Raw genomic sequence first — 23,292 nt, forward strand, 5'->3', positions numbered from 1 at the left:
GGCACGGGGGACCCAAGTGGGCTGCTATTTCCTTTACAGCACTGCCTGACCCCAGATTGTTTGGAAGGAGGGCTCTCTCTTTTTCATTCCGAGAGGGGTGTTAACAAATTACATGCAGCCTTTTCCTAGAGAGTAACTTTTCCTGACCAGTCTAAGAAGAGAAAGCTGGGAGAATTGAGTTCTCAATCTGCTGGGATTTTTTTTCAGGCTGTTGGATCTTAATGGGCTAAAACTGCCTCCGTGGATTTGATAGCCAGGATGGCATATCCAGAAAAATCTCGTTTGAGGAGATCCTTCAGTGAGCATATCAAGGACTCAACCAACAAAGCATGGGATGTATTCTGGAAGAGCGCGAGAGAAAAACGCTTATCAGGTCAGTCACAGGGGATACTTACTCTTATTCAAACTGATGCAAAGTAAGCGGTGGAAGTGGCAGAAAATGAAAATGTATGTGCCCCTATTCCAGTGGAAGAGACACTTAAAATTATGTGTTGCACTAGTATGTCATTTTAGAAGATTGGGTGGGTATGGCCCTATAGCCCTGGCTGTTGCTTTTTCATCTATATGACAGAGTCGATGTCTTAGGCTGATATTTAGTGTGGGCACCAATTTACAGAGTCTCAAGTACTCTACCTGAATTTCTACCTCTAAATATTTATACTGCTTGTCCTTTTGCTGAAGTTTTGAAGACACTTTACTAATTTGGCGGCATTGGCATATCAAACTCTTATAGTCATAATTGTCAGGAAACGTGAATGTTAATTCACAATGAGGAGTTTCCCAAGCACCAAGAAACTGATTGGAATCAATTGTGCTGTGGTTTTATAATCTCTGATGAACTGATCTCTATACATGACATAGGCATTCAGCACTTATTAGTGTTAGACAGGTATGTAATAAGAGTAGTTGCATAATTTGGAATTCTGTCAAATGCTATATTGCAAAATCTCTTACATACTATTTTCTGTGCTTGTAACCATGAACAGCTGCAAGGACAAGCCCTGAAACAAATCTCAACCAAACCAAAGAGAGGGAATTGGTATCTTTTTGTATGTGGAGCTCAGTTTTTCTTTAGACTTCCGGCTTTGGATGAATTTGTTGTAATGCTCAGAAGAATATAGGCATGATACAGCCTCTAAATGATTACTTGATAATGCAGAGACATGTTGAATTCTGACACTCTAAACAGGGAGTGGGAGTCACATGGTAATATAAAATCAATGCTTGTAAAATGTACTCTATATAACGCCTCTTCAAAGAACACTGCTGTTATTAGAAAGCATTCTTTTTAAGAAAGGGAGCCTGACTTTTGGGTTACCAACCTGACATTCTATAGCAATAAAACATGCATGCTTGTTTAGCGGACGTAAATTATATCAGGTAGACAAATAGGGCAAGTTTCTCCCAGAACTTTGACTTCAAAGTTGTCAGGTTTGAAATAAAAATTCTATGTAAACCCAGATGATATGAAGCTAATCCTCCCCAGAGCTCTCTGACTGTAAAATCTAGGAATGGGACATGGCAATATTTTTCACAGTCAATCCAGCATTATAAGGCAATGTTGAGGTTGGGTTGTTTTTATGGCAATTGGCCCAATTTCTAATTGCATGGGGCAAAAAAATCCCCCTTACTCAGCTTTGACTCTGCCCTGACTGCAATGGATGTTGATTTGTGTAAGGACTGAATAAGAGCCTCAAGATTTAGTCCCTTGTTAGGGTTCTGAGTCACAAATTTCATCTCTTCTAGTCAGTTTCTGTGGACCTGCACTGACTCTCTCAAGAGCAGTCCAGACAGGACAAGTGTGAAGGCAGCCAGAGTAAATGACCCAGGAAGCTTGATTAAAATTAGTAATAAGGCAAACGTGGCTACTTTTAATTCCTTAAGTCTGGGAATTGCGCCAGTAAGAGTAGCATTCAGGTAAATGAACGAAACATGCAATAAAGGATCAGAAGATTAGTAAGGCAAACTGGAACTCTCATTGGGCTTATTTCTCACAACATCACAAACCCAATATTAGGAGAGCTATTATAACCTTCAGTTGTTAGGGAGGGAGCTGAATTAAAAGCCTGGATCAAAACCTGTGGGAAAGGTTAGAAATGACAAATCTAGGCTTTGCAGCGAGCCCTTATCCTTACACATAGTTGGAGGTTGTTTGGATCCAGCCATTAAAAGTTCATATCCAGAGCAGAATTTAGGAGCTCTGAAGCCAATGGCATTACATCAGTTCACATCAGCTGAGGATTTGGTCCATTATCCTTTGGTTGCATGTCCTGCAAATGCTGACATAAATATCTGCTCATTCTACATACAGTGGAAGCAGCACTGTGCTACACAACTATATCTTCACAATATAACACTGTGTTGCTCTGTTAGAATAAGATGGCTGTCTTGAAGGATATAAGTAAGGGTACAAGGAGGTGTAATTCTAGAGCAGGTAGCCTACCTGCACTAGGTTTAATCTCGCTGGCGAGAATAACAGCAGTAGTGAGAATGTGGCGGTGTGGGCTAACCACCCCACTACAACCCCACCACTAGGAATGTACTTGGGTTGCTTGTCCGTGCCACCGCATCTTCACTGCTATTGTTACCTGTGCTAGCTAGATCAAAACTAGCATGGATATGTCTGCCAGCACTGCAGTCACACTTTCATTTATGGTGTAGATTACCCTTAGAAAATAATGACAGGGAGTGTTTAAGTGCCAAGCACCTCTCAGGAACAGACTTATGATAAAAATCCCATTGAAAGCCTGCCTGATCCTACACCTTGCAGGAATCCTACCTTACTGCCTGACCTCTACACTCAGTTTCCTTCTGGAATCATGTGAAAAATCCTCTTAAATTTCTCATGTGAAAAAATATTCCTATGGTTTTTTTGGGCCAAAAATGAGAAATTCTCAACCCCCTCACATACAAACCCATTGCACTGCTCAGAGAAAGGTTGCTTTCCTGTTTGGACAGGACCAAAATCCTGACATTTACATCTACTCATAAAGAAAAAAAGCCAGATTTTACTTTCTGAGAGCAGAACTCTTCTAAAAGAATTATAAGCAAGAAACATATAATGGATTGAGCAGCTGTACAGAATGCTTATACTGCACTGTAAACACTTGATTCTAGATGCAGAGTTTCCTGTTGCAAAGTTTCCCAATGTCAAGGTCTGTTCAGATCAGGGAATCTGGTCCCATCTGCATGTTGCCTTAAGTTTGCCAGATTTGCTGTAGATAATTAACCATACCTCAGCATTTGTAGTATCTCCTACAGTAACTCCTCACTTACGTTGTAGTTATGTTCCTGAAAAATGCGACTTTAAGTGAAACGATGTTAAGTGAATCCAATTTCCCCATAAGAATGAATGTAAATGGGGGGGGTGGGGTAGGTTCCAGGGAAATTTTTTTTGCCATACAGCATAGTACTATAATTGGGAGATACCCCCGCCTTACCCCACACAGGCACAGCTCACTGGCACTGGAGACAATGAGGCAGGCAAGGAGACTGAAGGTGCTGTAGGCTAGGAGAAGCATGTTTTGCAGCAGCAGTGGCAGCTTTCCCTACTCTGCAAGCACCAGGGGCGGGGAGCTCAAATCTCAGCCTGCCCATGCCACCCCTTCCCCCAAACCCCCACCCTTAACCCACCTCTTCTTCCCCCCTTCCTCCCCCTTTACTCCGCACGCCGCGTCCTCGCTCCTCCCTCCCCTCCTGCCTATGGCAATCAGCTGGCTTGCGACGTTCAGGGGCAGGAGGGAGGGGGAAGGAGCGAGAACTCGGCACGCAGGCTCCCCCTCCCTCCTCCTTCCCCTGCCTCCTGCCCGCGGCAATCAGCTGGTTTGCGGCGTTCGGGAGGCAGGAGGGAGGGGGAGTCTGCACGCTGAGTCCTCGCTCCTCCCCTCCCCCCCGAATGCCGCAAGCCAGCTGATTGCTGTGGGCAGGAGGCAGAGGGAGGAGGGGGAAGGCACTGATCTGCAGGGTCTGCTGGCGGTCTGGGGGCACTGTGGGGTGGTGTAGGGGAGCTGGTAGGGGGGCTGCCAGCTGTGGACAAAGCAGGCAGCCAAACGATGTTATAGCAAAGCACTGCACAACTTTAAATGGAGCATGTTCTGTAATTGAGCAGGGACGTAAGATCGAAACAACTTTAAGCGAGAGGACGTTAAGTGAGGAGTTACTGTACGTATTCCTTGTAATAAGTTTAATTGGTATCTATCAAGCCAAGGCGCTTGAGACGCTTTTAAGAATGACCACCATACTACAGCTAAATCAGCTTCCAAAATGTATTTACTATAATCCAAGATAAGTCCCTGAAATTCTATCCCTGGGCTTTTTCCGCCTTCAAGTTTTGTTTCAAAGTATACACAAATGTTTTGAAATAGAGCTGGCTGAGTCCTGCAAAAACAGTGCTCAAAAACACTCTATCAAATGCCAAACAGCTGACAGCTGTATGTTCAAGTCCTCTTAAATGTTGCTCATGTGACAAGGTGGTTGGTTGTATGGCAAATAGCCATTCCTACTCATTAGTGCACATGTATTTCTACGCAAGCAAAGGTATTCCTGAATGTACACTAGGGACTGTGCACGTGACCAAGAGCAAATAACATGGCATGTTTTCATTTTTCTATTTACAAATTTTAAATTCTCCAGTTGGTTGGTTGAAACAGCATGTGACCTAGGTGACCAATCACATACTGCAAATAGTCAAAGTGAATAGTTGGCAAACAGCTCATAGGCAAAACATTGTTCATCTGACCTATTGTGCAAATTAGTTTGTTAGTCTAGCTGATTTCAGAGAGGGCCTGGAGATCACAAGTACTTAATCTGAGGCTAGGATGGCCAGGATAGTATAACATGTTTGGATGGTTAGCACTGAAGCTTCAGCATATGCAACCCAGGCTAAGTCTTGGGGTCCATTCTCCTCTGCTGTGTTAGTTATGTGAGGAGCATGGAAGATACAGACATTTTCTAAAATGGGCATCCAACACAAGATGTTTCCCAAAGATATATATTTAGAAAGGTAAAATGTATGGAGGGTTTTTGTTTTTCCTACTACTGAGCTGAGTTATCAGAATTCTTCCCTTGCGTATCTGGATGCAGATGCTCTGGATTCAGATTGCATTGTGATGTTCACAGCCCCTCCCCCTCCCCATGCTGCTACAGTACAAGAAATCCATCGGTACAGTTTGCAGAGACACCAGAATTTCTCTCATATATTTATTAGACCACATGGCGATTGCAAATTACCATACTGGCAACCATTCAAATATGTACCTGATAGCGAAAGCATCTCCATATAGGGGAAAAAAACCTCTCCCAGATGTTAAGCTTGTGCGCCATGGAGGATAAAGAATAGCAATAAGTGATGCAGTTGAGGTTAATTTAAGGAGTAACTGGAATATATATATATTAAAAAAAAAGAGGAGTCCTTGTGGCACCTTAGAGACTAACAAATGTATTTGGGCATAAGCTTTCTTGGGCTAGAACCCACTTCGTCAGATGCATGAAGTGGAAAATACAGGAGCAGGTATAAATACATGAAAGGATGGGAGCTGCCTTACCAAGTGTGAGGTCAGTCTAATGAGACAATTCACTTAACAGCAGGATACCAAGGGAGGAAAGATAACTTTTGACGTGGTAATGAGAGTGGTCTGTTTCAGACAGTTGACAAGAAGGTGTGAGTAACAGTAGGGGGAAATTAGTATTGGGGAAAATAGGTTTAAGTTTTGTAATGACCCAGCCACTCACAGTCTTTATTCAGGCCTAATCTGATGGTGTCCAGTTTGCAAATTAATTCCAGTTCTGCAGTTTCACATTGGAGTCTGTTTTTGAAGTTTTTTTGTTGAAGAATTGCCACTTTTACTATTATTTTATTATTACTGAGTGACCAGAGAGATTGAAGTGTTCTCCTACTGGTTTTTGAATGTTATGAGTCCTGATGTCAGATTTGTGTCCATTTATTCTTTTGCGTAGAGACTGTCTGGTTTGGCCAATGTACATGGCAGAGGGGCATTGCTGGCACATGATACATCAGACCTTCATATTCTTCACAAGAAGTCTTTATTGGATATTAAAAGTAACAGATACAGTGTAAAAATCATTTACAATCCAAGTTCTTACACTGAATATCAACAGGTCCAAATGAACATTGTTATCCATGTATCCATATTGCTAGAATGGTGTGGCTAAGGTCTGAGAAGTGACTGCAAAACTGGCACCTTCTTACTCTGTTTCTTCCAGTGTGTATTCTGGCACTTCTGACTGTTTTACTTACGAAAGCATATTATTCCTGTCAGCATGCAGAAAAGGAGCTGGACTCATGATTTCCCGGTTCTAGCACTGATCTTTGTCCTCTTTGTACCTTTGTACCTTTCATGATCATAACAATACCTTCTTCTGACTTAACAGTTTTGTGGATGATCCTGGATTTTAAACTCAGGGCCATGTTGACCTTTCAGTTTGGGGATTCCTGCTAGGGGGAGGTGTGGGAGAGGGCACTCTGACTTCCTTTCCCTTGACTGAGGCTGAGACTGAGGCTACAGAGCAAGGGGTGTGATTCGTGTACCCATACACGCACTAGCTCTCATTGAGTTAGCACGAGTACAAGTAGCAGTGTAGCTGCCATGCTAAAGGTGGTGGCAGCGGAGGCATAGCTGAGCTATGTCAAGTACATACCCGTTGGTTTCAGGTGGATTTGTGCTCATCCGTGCCTCCACTGCCACTAATATGGAATTGCTAGGGAATGTGACTTTCCTGCTTTTTCTGTCTGATGTGTAATTTCACCCCTCATTCCCCCAGGCAGAGGTAGGGATGTGGGAGGGGTGGCAAACCATGCATTCCCTCCTCCTGCCTGAGGGATAGCCATTCTTGGATTGCTTGGTGCTCAGAGGGTGACAGAATGGATCAGGGTGGCTAGCCCAGAAGGCATGTTTGGGTTAGACCACAACCCATCTTCATCAGAAGAACTGAATAGAGTGTAGCAAGAGCCACTTCCCAGCATGCTTGTCATCAGTGCCAATGGATGCTGTATACCTGCAGGTCATGCCCCTCAAGCAATGCACCTCTTCCTCTTCCCAGTGCCCCACAGCCTCCTGGGAGGGAGAAATTTGCCCAGAACATGTCACATGTCAGTGGAAGACTTTTTTTTATTCAAATGAAAAGGCCCACTGAATGGGAATATACTACCTCCTGATGGGCTTTCTGTCACGCAGGGTCCTGTCCTGGCAGACTACCCCCACAGGGTCCCCAGCAGTTCCAAAATCAATTGGAGGGCTGGGTCACAGTGGGCACACAGCACCTGTGAACCTCACTGTACAAAATGGCCAGGGCAGCCAACTGAGTTCAGCAGATTTCTGACCAAAGGGGCTCCTATGGAGACTTGATTGTAATTTAAAGGTGTCCACCTCCAGTAGGCCCCAAGGTGAGAACTGTGGTACAAACCACTAGCTTTGCCCCCTGGGTGAAGCCCTTCTTGGACAGAGCAGACCCTGTTGGGACAGAAGATGTAGCAGCACAAATGTTGCACAATGTAGCTTTCCCCATTGAACATTGATGAAACAAGAACTCGTCTTGCTGAGACTTTCAAATAGTTGTTTATGTTTAGATACCATCCAGTAAAAGCCAACAGGTCCCGGAACAAAGTCACAGGCAGACAGTGGGCTGTGAAGTTACACTGGGGTGACATTCCACTTATTGAGCCTCAAAATTACTTAGCCAGAATTAAAATAGATGGTTCCACACTCTAGAAAGAGCTGATTATCTCTACTTCTGATGAAAAGTACTTCTATCTCTCTCTTCAGGACATAGGTAGCCTGTTGCTCAACAGCTGCAATTACTCTCCTATGAAATAATCTTTATTATTTCCACTGGTGGGAGACTCTAGACTAGTTCTGCAGTTAAATAAAACATTCTGTTCATAAAATAAATACAAGCTCTATTGGCCATGACAGTAATAAATGTTCTAGTTACTTAAATTGGCTTTATAAATATTTTTCTTTAAGAAGCTTTGTGGGTTGTTGGTAGAACTGTCCATTGCTGACATAAACGGCTTGTGTTAACCTCTACAGAGAAAGAGAAGAGATTTACATGGTATTTATCCCGTTTACCGCTTGTAAGATTTCTTATAAGTACCATTCTCCTTTCTCGGATGTCAATGGAAGGATATAGAAGGGTCATTCCAGAGGAGAAAGTGTAGTTGTTCCCAGAGGTTACACAAAACCCTGTTAAGTGAGAACATTCATAGTTTTTGTCATAGCCTTGATTTAGCTCCTCCTGCTGGACCCTCACCAGGCTGATGTGATTGGATCCCAACACTGGATTTGTGTGCTTTTAGCTCCCCTTTGGTCTGTGTAGGCTCTAGGCATTCTCTATCTTTGGCCCCTAGGCTCACTCCCTGGTTACAGATTCTGATTGGTGCCCCTTTTTGGAAGCTGGACCATGGTCAAGCCCCAAGACTCCCTAGTAACTTAAACACAGCCATCCAAGGGCTCCGTCCTTTTAGGTACTCTAGTTTATAGTTTAACCCTTCAGGGATATGTGATAGCTGAGGCCAAATAGGACTCAGACTTTGCAGAAGGATTTATAAAACATTCACTCTTTACTTTAGACAGCACAAGAGATATACGGAGGTAGGCAAAACAAAAAACACCTGCACACCATTCCCTGCCTCAGTTTCCTTTCCACTCTTGAACGTTCTTTGGGATTTAGGTCAGTGTCCTTTCAGGGTTCTAACCCCCCTGCCCGGACCTTGCTCCTCCAGCTCAGGGCTTCTCCTCTGGAGCATATAGTCTCTTTTCTGACCAGCTTCCTTCAGCTTTGGCTGGTGCAGCTGTCAAATGGTCTTCTCTTTCTCAGGAAGCAGAGTATCTCATCATCTGAGTTTTGTGTATCCCAGAATCTCTCATCATCTGAGTTTTTAAACACCAGTCCTAACACCGGGCTTGTTTGTTCCCCTTCTGGAGATTTTTCCACTCCTCCAACCCCCTTCTGTGCAGACCACCTGGAATAACTGGATTCTTCCAGTTCAGGCACCTTCCTTAGCACACCCATTGTCCTGCCAGAGTACAGGTCTTAATGTTAATGACTTCATTTGTTTGTTCTGTAGCTTCTTCCAGACAGGAAACATATTAGGTGACAGGGTCAGTGTCAGCTAATGGCTGATTTACTGCACATTGAGGGGTGGAGTGAAGTGTAGAGTCAATAATATCAAACTGAGCTCATAAATTGTGCATAGGAAGGTCCCCCAAATCAGCAGTTTTGCTTCACAATAATCATGGGCCTGAAGTCCAAGTTCAGATCTGGGTGGGGTTTTAGATTGCTAATCTTTGGGGTGAGCAGGCTATGTTCCAATGTAGGCTTCTGTGTCTGCCCATTACTGAGATGGACCATGGGGATTAGCCCCTCCCAGAGCAGCTCTACGTGGCTACTCCAATCATGATAGTGTTTAATAGGCACACTCCATCCCTATGATAACAGATACTTCTCTGACCATAAACAAATCTCCCAACACTTCATATGTGACAATGAGCTTGGTTGTCATCCCAAACATTCCTTTTCCATCTGATTGCACCCTAAGATTTTACACAATGCACAACAAACAACTCTTTGCCATGGCATGTTATGATGGCCAAAAGCATAAGTGGATAAGTTCATGGAGGATAGGTCCATCAGTGGCTATTAGCCAAGAAGATCAGGGATGCAACTCCATGATCAGGATGACCCTAAACCTCTGACTACCAGAAACCTGGAGTGGAAGATAATTGCCATAATTGCCCTGTTTTGTACACTCCCCCTGAAGCTATAGTATGGGCCCTGCTGGATCCAGGATACTGAGCCAGATGGACCTTTGTCTAACCCAGTATGGCCGGTAATTTAGGTTCCAGTGGTTTGGGGTATTAAAGAAAGGAGCACTTCCTAGGATGCTCACTGCATGAGGCTCACCTCTTTAGTGCTTTATAAAAGATACAGCATGCACCCATGCACACAATAGGGCTGCTCCACTGATGTTAATCCTTCAGTAACTGCACACATCTATTGATTGGGATTATGGAAAGAAAAAAGGTCTGCTACCTCAATGATTAATGAAAAGAGCTGTGTAAGATGTTCACAACAAAACCCCAACATCAGTGAAACATAGCTGGGTTTGGAATCCATTATATGCTAGAAATGCCATCTACGTTTACTTGAAAAGCTTGCTGGCCTTCTGAGCCAAACTCATTGAGGCTGATTTTATTGTTTTGCATCAAAACAAAGTGAAAGTTATTGGTTTGGGCTGACTTGCACGTTGAGTTTGGGGTGGATTTGTGTGTGTGGGGGGGGGCATTATAGATGTAAGTCATGATGCCCCACCGATGTGGGTTCCTTTGGGAAACCAAAGAGTATATCAGTCTAGGCTGGGATTTTTAATAAAGCCTTAAGAAGTTAAGGGCCCAGCAGCTAATTCCCTTAGGTTCCTTTGAAAATCACAGCTAAATTGTTTCTGAAGTCCTTCCATTGGAGTAAACAGGTGCTTTGGCTAGGTGTGGCCTGCAGGATTAGGCCCGTTATTATTACCAGCAATTCTGGAATTGCTCACTATGGGCCCTGACCCAAAGTCCATTGAAGACTACATTAGTGGGGCTTTGGATCAGGTCCTGTTTCCAGATGAGAAACCAAGAGCCCCATGGGAAATATCTAGAAAGCATGAAAAGGCTACAAGAAATGAAGTCAGTATAAATCCTTTCAAAGAATTTTTTCCTTTACTCTATATGGCAGAAAAAAAGGGCAATTAAAATATCTTTGGTATATATTTCTTTAAACAATATCACTATCTCTGGGCATAAGACAATGACCTAGGGCTATAACTCCCTTTGATTTTTAAGACAAACTTCCATTTAAGTTTTGGCTTAAAAACTGAGAGTGTGATACCACCCAGAGCTAATAAACAGGAAACATTGGGATATAGAACAAATAAGGTGCCATCATGTTTGCAAATCTCCTAATGGAATCCGAGGGCCTGTATCCATTATTTCTCATAAAGGGTTTGTCCCCCTTTATATCTTGTAAATGCATAACTTGTAAGTTATAGGTGCACAACCAGCTGTTATCTGGTCCAGGAACATATTAAACTTCAACTATGCTATGTCAGGTTTGCTGTCCAAGTTAAACAAGACAATTGGGAGTAGATGTCCCTTCCCCACGAGGAGTTTATAGACCTGCACATTGGAATCTGAAGGCCTGTGCAGCCCTTATTATGTATTGTTTAACTTGGCCACTTAAATTACGGACTGGGTTCTCTGAATGGTGTCACATTATTTTTCACCTATGGCTGACCTTTTCTCTTTCTCCTCTTTTCCTATTGTACATGTTAAATCTGTTTGGTTTACAATGGTGACAAACAGAGAGGGAATGAAGTCTTCAGCAAAATTCCATCTCTTCTTTGTAATTAGACCTATAGTTTGGGAATATAAAAAGGGGGCTGTGTGGACAGAGCAATCTTTCCCTTCCCTGGAGATGAATAGGGCGTGTTAGCTGGATTAGGGGGACTATTGTTGGAAGGTGTTTTCACCATTGTTTCATGTCACTTTTATGGTGCATAGACTGGGGTAGGCCCTATGTAAATAAATACATACACTGGGCTCTTCTCGTTCCAAATTCTCTCCTCTAAATTACTGAAGCTTAAATTGCTCATGTACTTCTCTAAATCTATCCTGTCCAGCTTCCCATCATGATTCATTGAAGTAGATGGAGGGTAGGCAGATCATTTGAGAGCTAATTCCTATCACAATATGACCTTTAATAGAACATCATATGTTGGACATTACGGTCTCCCCTCTAAGTAAGAGGTCAAGAGAAGCATCTTAAATTCATTATATCTGGACCTTTCAGATGTGACCTTCAAGTCATGTCTGTTCTCCATAGACATTTAGAGAGGGGGCAGAATTATGAACCTGCCTCCAAACACTCCTCAGTGGGGTTTTCAAATTCAATTTCAAACTCTCTCCTGAGCCTATTTCTAATCCCATGGAAACTCTTATAGCAATGTGGGTTTTCTCATAGTATGTTTGACCAAAGATGTCCACCCTGCTCTGTTGTGCACCCTAAAAGTATGAGGTTGCCACTCCAGAGGTGGTGTTGGATAAATAGACAGTTGTTGGTAAAGTGACTTGGGATTAAGGGCCACATAGACAGTAAATGTAAAATGTTCTTGATCCTGTGATCACGGGACTGAGCATGTTTGATAGTTTAGGTTATATTGAAGAAGGATGGTGAAAATCAGACATAATACATTTCTCACTCTATCAAAGAATGGTTCATAGTGTTATTTCCCTTTACTCCTTGCAATATAAAGATACTGGTAAGATATCATAACTGACCTTGGTCATGCCTCAGGTATTATTAGTCCCTCTCATTAATGACTTGTTAAACCAATGCTGAGAGTACAAAACAGCCAGAACTTTCCTGCATAATATTATCACAAATGTTCTCCATTTAAAACGATGTTGTGATAAATCTTCCCAGGGAAGAAATCAGGGGAACTAGTCAATGCTCTTCTTCTTGTTTAGAATGATTGGTTTAACAAAGAGTTAAAAACTAGTGGGTTCCTCCCCCCGTCCCCTCCCCCCAACAAAATAACATTCTTATCCCTTGGAAGTGGCTTTTGCTCCCAGTGATTCAAAGAAACTTCTGTCCTGTAAACACTGTTATAAATGTGGGTCAGACTTCCTCTTACCCTAGTTGGTTGGTTGTGATCTGTATAATACACTCAGCATTATAGACGACAGTGACCCACTCCATATGTTATGCCTTCTGTTGTAACTGTGGGGAAAAGAACCTTCAACCCTTACTCCATAGCACTGTTTTGAGAAAAGAATGAGTTATAACAAATACAGCCATGTGGAGGGGTTTTGAACTGATAGTAATAATATATGAAAAGCTAACAGGATATGAAAAATTACATTTATTTAGCACCCTCCGAGCACCACTTCATTTAGTGCGGCATTCTCTCCTGGCTCCCCTCCATGCAGTGTGAGGTTCAGATCATGTTTGAAGAAGGAGAAACTCCTACAAATAGTTGCCGTTTCAAATATTTGTTACTATTCTGGTCCATAATGTAAACTACAGTGAGAGCTTGCAAGGGGAGGAAAAGCCAAAGCCTTCACCATAAATCACTTTGTTGTGCCAGTTGAACCAACCTGTGGAATGAAGGGCTCAAGAGTGAAGTTTTAACAGAATATTCAAGGTTTGCTCCTTCTCGTATAAATCATTTGGTCCTTCTGAACATAGGAGAGTTCCACTCAAACTCCTCCTGGACTAGCAGGAGGTGAAAGTTGTGCCCTGTGTCACTTCATTTTCCATTAATTTTGATTTAAGTTTAGGAAAAATGATACCTATACACCACACCAGCGACTGATTCCAAAGCCCTGTACAGTCAATGGCAGACTTTCACATTGTTTCCAGTGGGATTTGACTTAAGCCCTCCTTGCCCTGACAGCTGTTATATACTATCTCTGTAGTGGACTAACCACCCAGAAACATGACAATCTTTCCCTCCCTCCTGTACCCCCTCAAAAAAAAAAAAAAAAACCCAACACACTTTGGCAGCATGTAAATCTAAGCAGTAAAATATGCCTTAGGCCCCATCACATTTCTTTCCTTTACGTTCCCCACATGCTAAGGCAAATAGATGGCTTGGAAAGTAATTTTTGTCTTGATTTTCCATGAGGGCTCAGTTTGATTTATGAAATGATACAAGCTAAGTTTTCATAGTGCTGTATCTGGTCCCCTTACAAATCAGCAGCGTAAGATCATGAGGTGTTAATGACGTCCATACGGGTAATAGGCAAGAGTATCTAGTTCTGCTTGAATCTGAATAATTTACAAGAGGAAGGGAAATAAGAAGATCCTTTTCTCTTCTACTGTTTAAACAGAATCTAACTATCCTTGGATGGGAAGCCCACTACATCTCTCCTTCCTCCCCACACTCACTTTATCATGACATCAGGGCTCCAACTAGGAGGAAAGGTTGTCTGGTTTTAAAATGAAGTTACAGTAGATTAGATATTTAAATTTTGACAGGGCATCCTTTCCTCCTGGCTCTCCTTCAGTTCAGGCCCTGGTGATCTGTACCGAAATAAGAGTCCTTCAATTCTCTTGACAGTTCTTCTCCAAGTTTAGATAGAAGTGTGAATTGGATAACCAGAATATATAGATGAATATTAGATGCAATGAATATCTTTGGCCACTGGGTGGTGATGTTAAGTGGCATTAAATATTAGAGTGTGGTTAAGAAGGATGTGGAGGGAAACAGTTGTGCCAGGTGAGCAGCAATTCACACTTGCTGGGATTGTGCCAGTAAAGACCTGAACTCTGATTTCCTCAGAGAATTAGTGAATAGTTTTCCTAGTTTGCTATGGTGGTTAGAGCTGGGCATTGATATCGTATGGTCTGTGGGACACTCATGTATAAACAGTGCTGCAAAATCTTAGGGAGTGGAAGTTGTGAACGGATCGATAAATTGTGCTCTGAGAGCTGACTCCTGTCCCCTGCTGTGCTGATGCACTAGGGGAGAAGACCATCCAAGGAGTTTCCCCATGTACGCTGTAGTATAAGCTGTCTGTGTAGCACCTAAGAAATATACCTTAAAATAACATTACCAGCCCTCATACAGCATCACCCAGGAGTCATACCCTTGTGAGTTAGTGGGGTTGTCCAGACACTTCCCTGAACGGTACTCCTGCTGCAGTCCACAATAAACTTTAACCAGGATATGCTTTGCTTTTGTCCCAAGGAACAGTATAATGCGTTGGCTGCACAGCCCATCCCTTGGTTGTTTATGAAGAATCCTGCCCTGGCTAACAGGAATCCCCATGCAGAAGATACACTGGTCCCTCTTGACGAACTACACAAAGATGGTTTTCCCCTTTAAATGTTACGTAAACAAAGAGGACTGGTTTCTCCACTTGGGCACTGGTCTTTTTCCAGAACATCTCCATACATTTCTGAACTGCCTGCATTCAATCTATAATAAGAAGTGGGCCAATCCACTGAAACCCAATGTCCCTGAAGTTTGGATCCAGACTGAGTTAGAACGTTCCAGCTCCGACCCACCTCTAGTAGTCCTGATTTTCAGAGACTGCGAGCACCCCAAAAGCTCTTATTAGTTTCATACAGTGACAACATCTGGTTAGCAGCTTCTGGTGACCCTGAGGCCTCCTCTCTCTGGCTGTATTGTACCAGCTGATCCCACACCTGGTCTCAATTCAACTGGGTTTGTTTCCAAATATGCAGCTATGAGCAATTTCTCACTTTGGGATGATACATCCTATGTTGACTCATTCTGACCCATGCGACCTTCAAGAATAGACAATTGCTTGCACGAGATGCTGGACTGTGAGAAAGTAATTAGCCTGGCAATATTTTTAAAATGCTGATTGTGAAAGAGGAATTGTGGTCAGTATTTTCCAATCGGCATTAGACACGGGAAATTTACACAACTTCACTACATTGTCCCTTACTGTGCAACAGCCCAAACAAACAAGCAGTGGTGTTGGCTCTGTCTCCTAGTTGAAGAGCAGGGTGGGTCTCAGGGATGTGTCTGACTTTGGCAGGGAAAAATGGCAAAACACATAGTGCAGAGCAGCCCAGAGGAGAATTGCTTGGCAAGCATGGAAGCAGTGAGCACTGGTGGCCAAAGAGCTGGGGCCAGGAACAGAGATAGTGAGGTACATTTTTCTTTTCAATTAGGATGAAAATCAGTAACTGCTGCTCTGCCACGTGGGGCCCTACTCAGTGAAGAAAAATGAGAAAACCAATCACCAACGTAAAATGCATTGACATTTATCCCACCGTGAACAGCTGTTGCCAGAGCAACCCTTCCATCCCTCGCATGGAGGATCTGCCCTGCACAGGGCAGAGTCCAGAAGGGGCAGCCAGCATCCTCAAGAAGAAGAATTCAGGGAGAGCGCTTGTTTCTCTCATGCAAAATCATGGGACACAGCAAAGGGAGACTTACAAGGAAGGCATCTAAGGAAGTTCACAGTGCTGAAATACTAACCTTGAACTGCTATCACAGAAGAAGTTTGAGGCTCCTACCACAAGAGGGGAATGAGAGCCTCATAAGAGAAAGAGGTGTTTGGGAGCTGAAAACCCTGGAGGAAAGAGTGTTCTCCAAGTGTGTGAATCTGGTCCTGCTACAGTGTATTCCCAGGAGCCCTTTTCATTCTGGATCTCTCAGAATGCCAGCACCAATGCAGGCAAAATACCACATCTATTTGTGAGATGACCAGTGCTCTTTCTACATAACTATAGGAATGCAGTGATTTGCACTAGCTCTATTCATTACAATTTGAAGGCAGATACATTAAAAAGAATACAGTTCTTTCTTTGTAAACAGTCTAAAAATATCCCCTTGTTTTTTCTCGGATTGCTCTGGACTTCAGAGTCCGAGAATGAAGGTGGGGGTCAGGCTGTCTTCCTGGAGACAAGCCTTTCCCAGTTGGGTTTAAAGAATAGAAGAAACTCAGAAATTCGTAACATTATAACCTCTGATCTTAGAAACAAAAGGGCCACCCCCTTCAAATTCTCTCCTGTGTTCTCTTGAACTCTAGAAAATCAGGGCATGTTTGTCTAGTTCTCTCTGAAATCATTACAGTTCTGACGGTACACACACTTTAAGTGATGCTCAGTGTTGCCAACTCCTGTGATTTCATTGTGAGTCTTCATGCAAAATCTGGAGTTTTTCTTTAAGCCTCAACTCCAAACTGCTGCAATTATGTGAGAATCTCAGCTTTCATTTAAAGGAAAACAATAAGTTCCTAGCTCTCACTGTTGCAGAGACAAGTTTGAAAACATGAGCCAAGTGCACCCTAAAGATTCAGAAACCAGAAGCTGAAACATGTAACTTTTTAAAATCTTGTGATTTTTAAGCCACCGTCATGGCTTTGGGGGCCTGACTCATGATATTTGAATGCTTGGCGTTGGCAATACTGCATTCACACTGCAAATGTCATAGGAACAGAATGGGTTTCCATGGTAACACATTGCATCTTCATGAATAAACTAGTCATTGCTTAGAGATCTTATGTCACCTTTGATGGTGGGCATTGTAGTAATTGCAAACTTGCTTAGTTGTTACCAAAACTAAAATTAGCATACTGGTCTTCTCCATACTGTATTGATCTCAATGGCAGCCTGCTGGGTTTTAGTCCCAGCTTTGTCACTGGCTCATTCTGTAAGTTGGGACTAGTCATTTTACCTCTGTGAGCCAGTGTATTCCTCTTTAAAACTTACCTATCATGTTGAAGCAGGCTTCCCGGCTCAGCCCAGCCGTACAGAGTATCTGTGTCATGCAGGAGTTAGAGAGAAAATTGTCCCTCTGGGCTCTTCGACCAAGAGGAGAATGCTTAGTTTCAGTAAATATGGCTTGTGCCTTGTTTTGTGTTTAACTGGTGGGGGAACAGTCGGGGAGGGGGCCTAAGAAGCTCATAGTTAAAAAAACAGCTGAAAACCCTTTTGAAACCTATTAGCTCATGTTGCCCCAAGGTACAGCACTTTCCACACTCTGTAACTTCCTGTCGTTGCAGAAGACTGTTAAAAAAAAAATACCACTCCCTTAGGGCACCAGCCTTTGCAGGGGGAGCTCTAGGGGTTGGGGTGGGGTGGGATGGGGGATGAGGCAGGATAAGGGGCCTGCATTTCTCTCCTGACCCTTTTGGGGGGGGTTAGTGTAACCTACACGCTTGTATTTCACAGTATTGCCAACCTCAAGAAATCAGTCAGACCCTCAAACATCATGAGATGTTTTTGTCTTTTTACTCTTTAACTCACCTCTATTCCTCTGCCCCTGCGTGTGATAATTTCAGGTTGAAAAGTTGAAAAGCAATTTCAATGCATACAATGCACACCTCCCTCCCGTTGCTCAGATGGAGACTTCACTTACCCTCTCCTCACCCCTGAGATAAGGGAACTGTAATCCATTTCCTATTACTGTCTTGACCCAGCAGTGACACTTCTCTGCCTCCTGCTTTCCTGAGACTTCTCTGCCTGGGTCCCAGCAGCACCACTTCCTCAACTTCCTCTTCCCTGACCCAGGACCCTCTTTCTGCTCTAGTGTCATACATGAAGGCTAGCTGTGCCCAAGTAAAATCCCATCTGAGATCCTAGGTATGTACTTGAGGGCCTAGCCAAAGCCACTGTCTGTGCCACTGCAGCTATACCACTATTTTTGGTGTGCTAGATTGAGCAGAGTACATCTACCAGCACTGGGAATTACGCCTTCCAGGTGCAGTGTAGACGTACCCAAATATTGCTCTTCCATTTGAATCCAGACAGTGCACTCCCTATCTCACTTGAGCCAGAGGCTGGACGTTACCACTCGGTGTGAGAGTTTGACTGTTGTTGCAGAAGAGTTGGGAGGAGACTGTGGAGCTGCCAGCCTACTCCAATGTCTTGTCTTCCCTTGCAGCAGCATGTAGGGAACATGTAGTTATGTGCTACAGTGAAAGGCAGACTGTCCCCACACTTGTTTCTGCAGTGGGTAGCTAAACACAGCAGTGAAAGGTTCTAGTGGGAGGAGGCAGCTGGGAAAGGCTCATAAGCCATTCCTCATAATCTATACTGCTATTTATACCTAGGTGTGCAATGTCTGCACTCTACATGCCGCCGTAAGTGTAGATGTACCTTAACTGTAACACGGTCTAGGGAGATAGATACACACACACACACACACACACACACACACACTTTGGAATTGCACACACTTCATGAAGGACTGAGGACTCACCCTATGAGAAAAGTTGGAGGGACGTGTATGTATATGTGTGGATACAAAGTATACACTTCCTTGCCCCTACAACACTTTAGATTCTAAAATATGAAATAGTTTTTTTAAAACCTAGTTTGCCTTTGACTACATATGATTAATTATTTTATGAATTTCATTCAGTTTGGCCAATGAAAATAGTCAGTTTTTTTGTTTGTAGTAAGTTTCGTTATCTGGTTTTCGTGCACTAACACCACGCCACAGTGTTTTGTGCTGCAAGCATGTCAGGGGAATATTTCAATCCAGACAAAACTATTTTCCTTGAAGCTTGGGAGAAATTTATATAAACATTTCTATGAATGAGGGCTGGCTCCAGGCACCAGCTAAGGAAGCTGGTGCTTGGGGCGACCAATTCAAAGGGGCGGCACTCCATCCAGTATCGGGGCGGCACATCCGGGTCTTCGATGGGAATTCGGCGGTGGGTACTTCATTCCCTCTCTTCCCCTGCCACCGAAGAGGAGGAGAGGGAGTGAAGGACCTTCCGCCGAATTGCCGCCGCATCTTTTTTTTTATTTTTTTGCCGCTTGAAGCGGCAGAAAAGCTGGAGCCGGCCCTGCTATGAACATTAGCATTGTAAAACCTTTTCTTATGGGGTAAGTAGTGCATAACATAGACAGATAGACTCCTAGATTCCAAGTTTGTCATGAAAATGGAACAATGCTGTAGAAGGAAGCTGGATGCAGCATTGCGCTGTAATAAGGATCTATACTTGGCATGAACAGAAGCACACTGTGGAGATCTGGGGTGAAATCCTGGCCCATAGAAGTCACTTAGAGTTTTGTCAGTGACTTCAGTAGGGCCAGGATTTTATCTGGTAACTTTATGTATTGAGGGAACATTGAAAAATCGAAGATATTTGCACATCACCATTTTATCCTTCAATATGATGTCAATGGTGCTGTTTTGTAATGGATTGTAACACCAGCAGCAGAGAAAAAGTTGCTTGATTGAGGTCTGTGTGTCCTAACCTTCATAGTGCGATGAATTTAAAGGGTGAGAGTATTTCTTCCCTTTTTGTCATATCTTTGTAGGCCCAGATAGCCATCCCATTCTGGAGCACTTGGTATGTCCTCCTTCTCAGGAGACAGTTATCGGCTTCCTTCAGCAAAAAGGAGCACATCTGTTCTGATTTATGGACTTCTCTCCCTGATCTGGGATATGTAATAGTGCAGAACTGTACTAGTAAAGAAGCTTGTTTTGTGTCCCTGCCAAATAGATGAACATGGTTTCTGCCTGGATATTCTCATGAACATGCCACTAATTATTCAGAGGGACAATGATTTTCTTTTCATTACCTGTCTTAAGGCATCACTTTCAATGAATCAGCCAGTTGCATACATACTCATGTCCCTAGGCCCCTTGATTATTTTAAGGGGAGAGGGGGTCATGCCTTTAACTTTACAACTCTTTAAGAGTACTTGGTAAAAACAAGTGTGTGGGGGAAGGAGGAGGGGGTGGAATCCTGATGGATGTAGCATTCATTAGTAAAATAAATTATTTTCACAGAGCAATCAGGGTCTGCAGTTTCCTCTGGGAAAGAAACTCAGCTGTTCACACTGAACAATATTTTAAGGGAAAAGCACACCAGGGAATTGTAAGTGGGTAGTGCTTTTTCTTCTGTGTGCTCTTGCACAGGGCTTTGACAAGCAGCCATACTCAGGCCCTCATTGGCACTGTTGTTCCCATTAACTGCACTCAGATCTCTAAGTAAAGCAGAGGTGTTTGTTTTTAAACAGCCACCTCCTCCCCTTAGCTGCTAATCCCCTAAATCATTTGGAGCAGAATGAACATGTAGGTGAACATATAAGGCCATCCAAGGTTGACTGGAGCCCATGCTTGAAGAATTCTATGAATACCTGGTGGGCAATATTGAAGTGGATGTTGAGGTAGACAGGACTCCCCTGAAAAGCATGCAGGACTCGGATGGGAAATTATCCTGCTTTCTGGACCAAGAGACTAGCCTGGGCCATGATTTCCTGGATCCCTGAAATTTAGAGAAGATTAGGGATTTAGAAAGACCGTGAGGGAGGGAATTGTAATAGTCATGATGGGGAATGAATAAGTACCGCAGTGGAGTCAAGGCCAAGACTAGGAAGAATTCTGGCAATGCTGGAGGGAGGCAGTGATAGACAGATCTACAGATAAGGGAAATGTAGGAGGGAAAAGAAAGTTCAGAGTCAGGGATTAATCCAAGATTCCTGACCTTGGGAACAAAGGGAAGGTCTGAGTTAGACATTATGATAGTGCATTCAAAGATACAGAGAACTTTTCCCCAGGAAAACTTCAATCTTTGAAAGTTATGATGTAAATAAGAATTGACAGTCAGGAAAAGAGTCAAAGGGGTCAAACAGCAAAGCAACTGCAGCCTTGCCTTAGTAAGAGCCTAAAATGGGAATTCCTGGCTAGCAGGGATCCCCATTGTCAAGTAGCTTGCTTCCTTAGCAGGGTCGCCTTGAGCTGTAAGGTGAGTGGAAGGAAGGCGAAAGAGCATCTATGCTCCTTTTCCTTCTGATGATCAGAAAAATAGTTTACGGTTTGTTTGGGAATGAACTTGCCTTAGTGTTCCAAATTTCGTGTCTGACACAATCCCACACCCATCTAGTAATGCACTGCAGTAAGAAAAATGCTCTCTGCAAGAAAGAGGGCCAAGATAGTGGAACTATAGTGTCCCAAACAGACATTACCATTCCTGGGAATGTAAAAACACAGCTTCTGTTATAAGCACCTGGAGGGTGATTGTGACACTTGTGGGAGTAAACTGAGGTAGCCAGGGTGAATCACTACCACTGCCTGCTCACAGAGGCAGGGATTCTTGTCTGTGCCCGCCAAAGAAATCTCCCCAACTACTGGCTGCTGGCAAGACAAACACTCTGCTCCAGAGTCCACAAGCCCCATTCTTTCCCAGTTCAGCCTATCAATTTACACTTGAGTGCCCTGAGTCCCTTGTCTTCTGGACGCTCCCCAGTCCACAGCCTCTGTGGAAGCAGTGCACCCCAGTTGACTGGTTTCACCTCCGTTCAACAGCATCCTTAGCACAAGGCGCTTAGACATGTCTAGAGTAAAACCAAGTTGAAGTTTATTTAACAGAGCGTGAGATAGAGATTCATATAAAAGCAAGTTCAAGGGTTTAGAAACATAAGGTTACATGTAGAAGAAAAACATAGAACATAATCTATAGCCTATACTTATTAATAAGTTATTTCCTGTCTAATAAAGTATTTCCAAGCCAATGGTCAGTCCTTACAGCGCTTGTCCAGTCCAGAAAGCTGGGAATCCACCTTTCATGAGGCACATCCGCTGGCAGAGTTTCTCCTCCATAATGTGCCCCTTCTCCTTCTCCTCTACAGTTACAGACTATTGTCTCTTAGCCACAAAGTCCCCTATTCAGAGACTTTTCTTGGGGTTCTTTTGTCTTTTTGTAAACGCTCAAGCCTGCATCTGGTCCAGACAGTCAACACAGGGCTTGGGCTGGAGCCACAGATTGTTGATTGAGTCAGCTCTGAGACTTCCCTGCATCAGGTGACAACTTTCACTTCCAGCGGTTTTGGAGCACAGTATCCTATATGTTACATAACTCCTACAGTGCCTGGCTGCAGGCCGGCCCCCACTAGCCCGAGCCCAGAGCAAGGGCGCCAGAGCCCTCCCAAAAATGTGGGGGGGCCCCCCACTCACTGTGGAGGCGAAGGCAGCCCCCTGCCTGTGTCCCAGGTCCCTCGCCCAGGGCAGGTGGAGGGCCTGGCAGCTCTCCCTGACCCGGCTCCAGCTGGGGGTGGGGGGAGCTTGGAGCCGCAGCCCGGCCATGATAAGAGCCTGGTGGGCAGCTGTGGGAGCCGCAGCGGACCCTCCACCTGCCCACGGTGCAGGGGGCCCGAGCAGCCCCCAGCCCGCCCGCACCCTGGGCAGGTGGAGGGTCCACCGCGGCTTCCCACAGCTGCCTGGGCTCTCCAGCTGGGCTCCGCGCTGGCCTGGCTGGGGGTGGGGCCTTGGGGGGAAGAGGAGGGGAAGGGGGCAGGGTCCTCCCCGGCAAAAAATTAACAGGCCAGGTGGCCGGCCTGTCCACTTTCAAAAAGTGGGAAGGGAGGGCTATGGCCCCCTGATCCTCCCAGTTCTGGTGCCACTGACCTGGGCCCCAACCAAGAGCCACAGCAGAGCATGGTGGGCAGCAGGAGGGGGTCTGGGGGTGGAGTGTGAGCGGGGCCACGCAGGCAGTTTGGGTAGGCTGAACCTTCTCCTGCCTTTGATACTGCCCATGAGAGTAGGCCTTGACTAAAGTGATCCTGTTCCTCGAGATCATAGCATGTTGACTGATGCAGGCTTCGTGACAAATGGCTGCCTTCTCCAAGTTACCCCAGCACCCAGTGCCAAAGTGAAAATAAGGTTTTTCTTGGATCCCTTTCCTGGCAGATGGCCCATGTGAGGAGTATATTTTCATTTCTCCTGATTGTCATGGAAATAATAGACTGTGCTTTCAAAGATCCCATTTAGAATTACAAGATAGAGCCAGAGTTAGC

At 44.1% G+C, this 23,292-nt stretch overlaps 1 protein-coding gene across 1 annotated transcript in view; it reads left to right on the forward strand.

The window, feature by feature from the left end:
* The first annotated feature begins 258 nt into the window (after positions 1-258).
* Positions 259-23,292, forward strand: part of LOC135882298 (rho GTPase-activating protein 7-like) — a 143,292-nt gene continuing 120,258 nt past the window's right edge. Inside the window, exon 1 of the mRNA XM_065409162.1 lies at positions 259-373. Coding sequence (XP_065265234.1) covers positions 259-373 — 115 coding nt within the window. The remainder of the gene's footprint in view (positions 374-23,292) is intronic.

Source organism: Emys orbicularis, chromosome 8, assembly GCF_028017835.1.
Source record: "Emys orbicularis isolate rEmyOrb1 chromosome 8, rEmyOrb1.hap1, whole genome shotgun sequence".
NCBI classification, from domain to species: Eukaryota; Metazoa; Chordata; order Testudines; family Emydidae; genus Emys; species Emys orbicularis.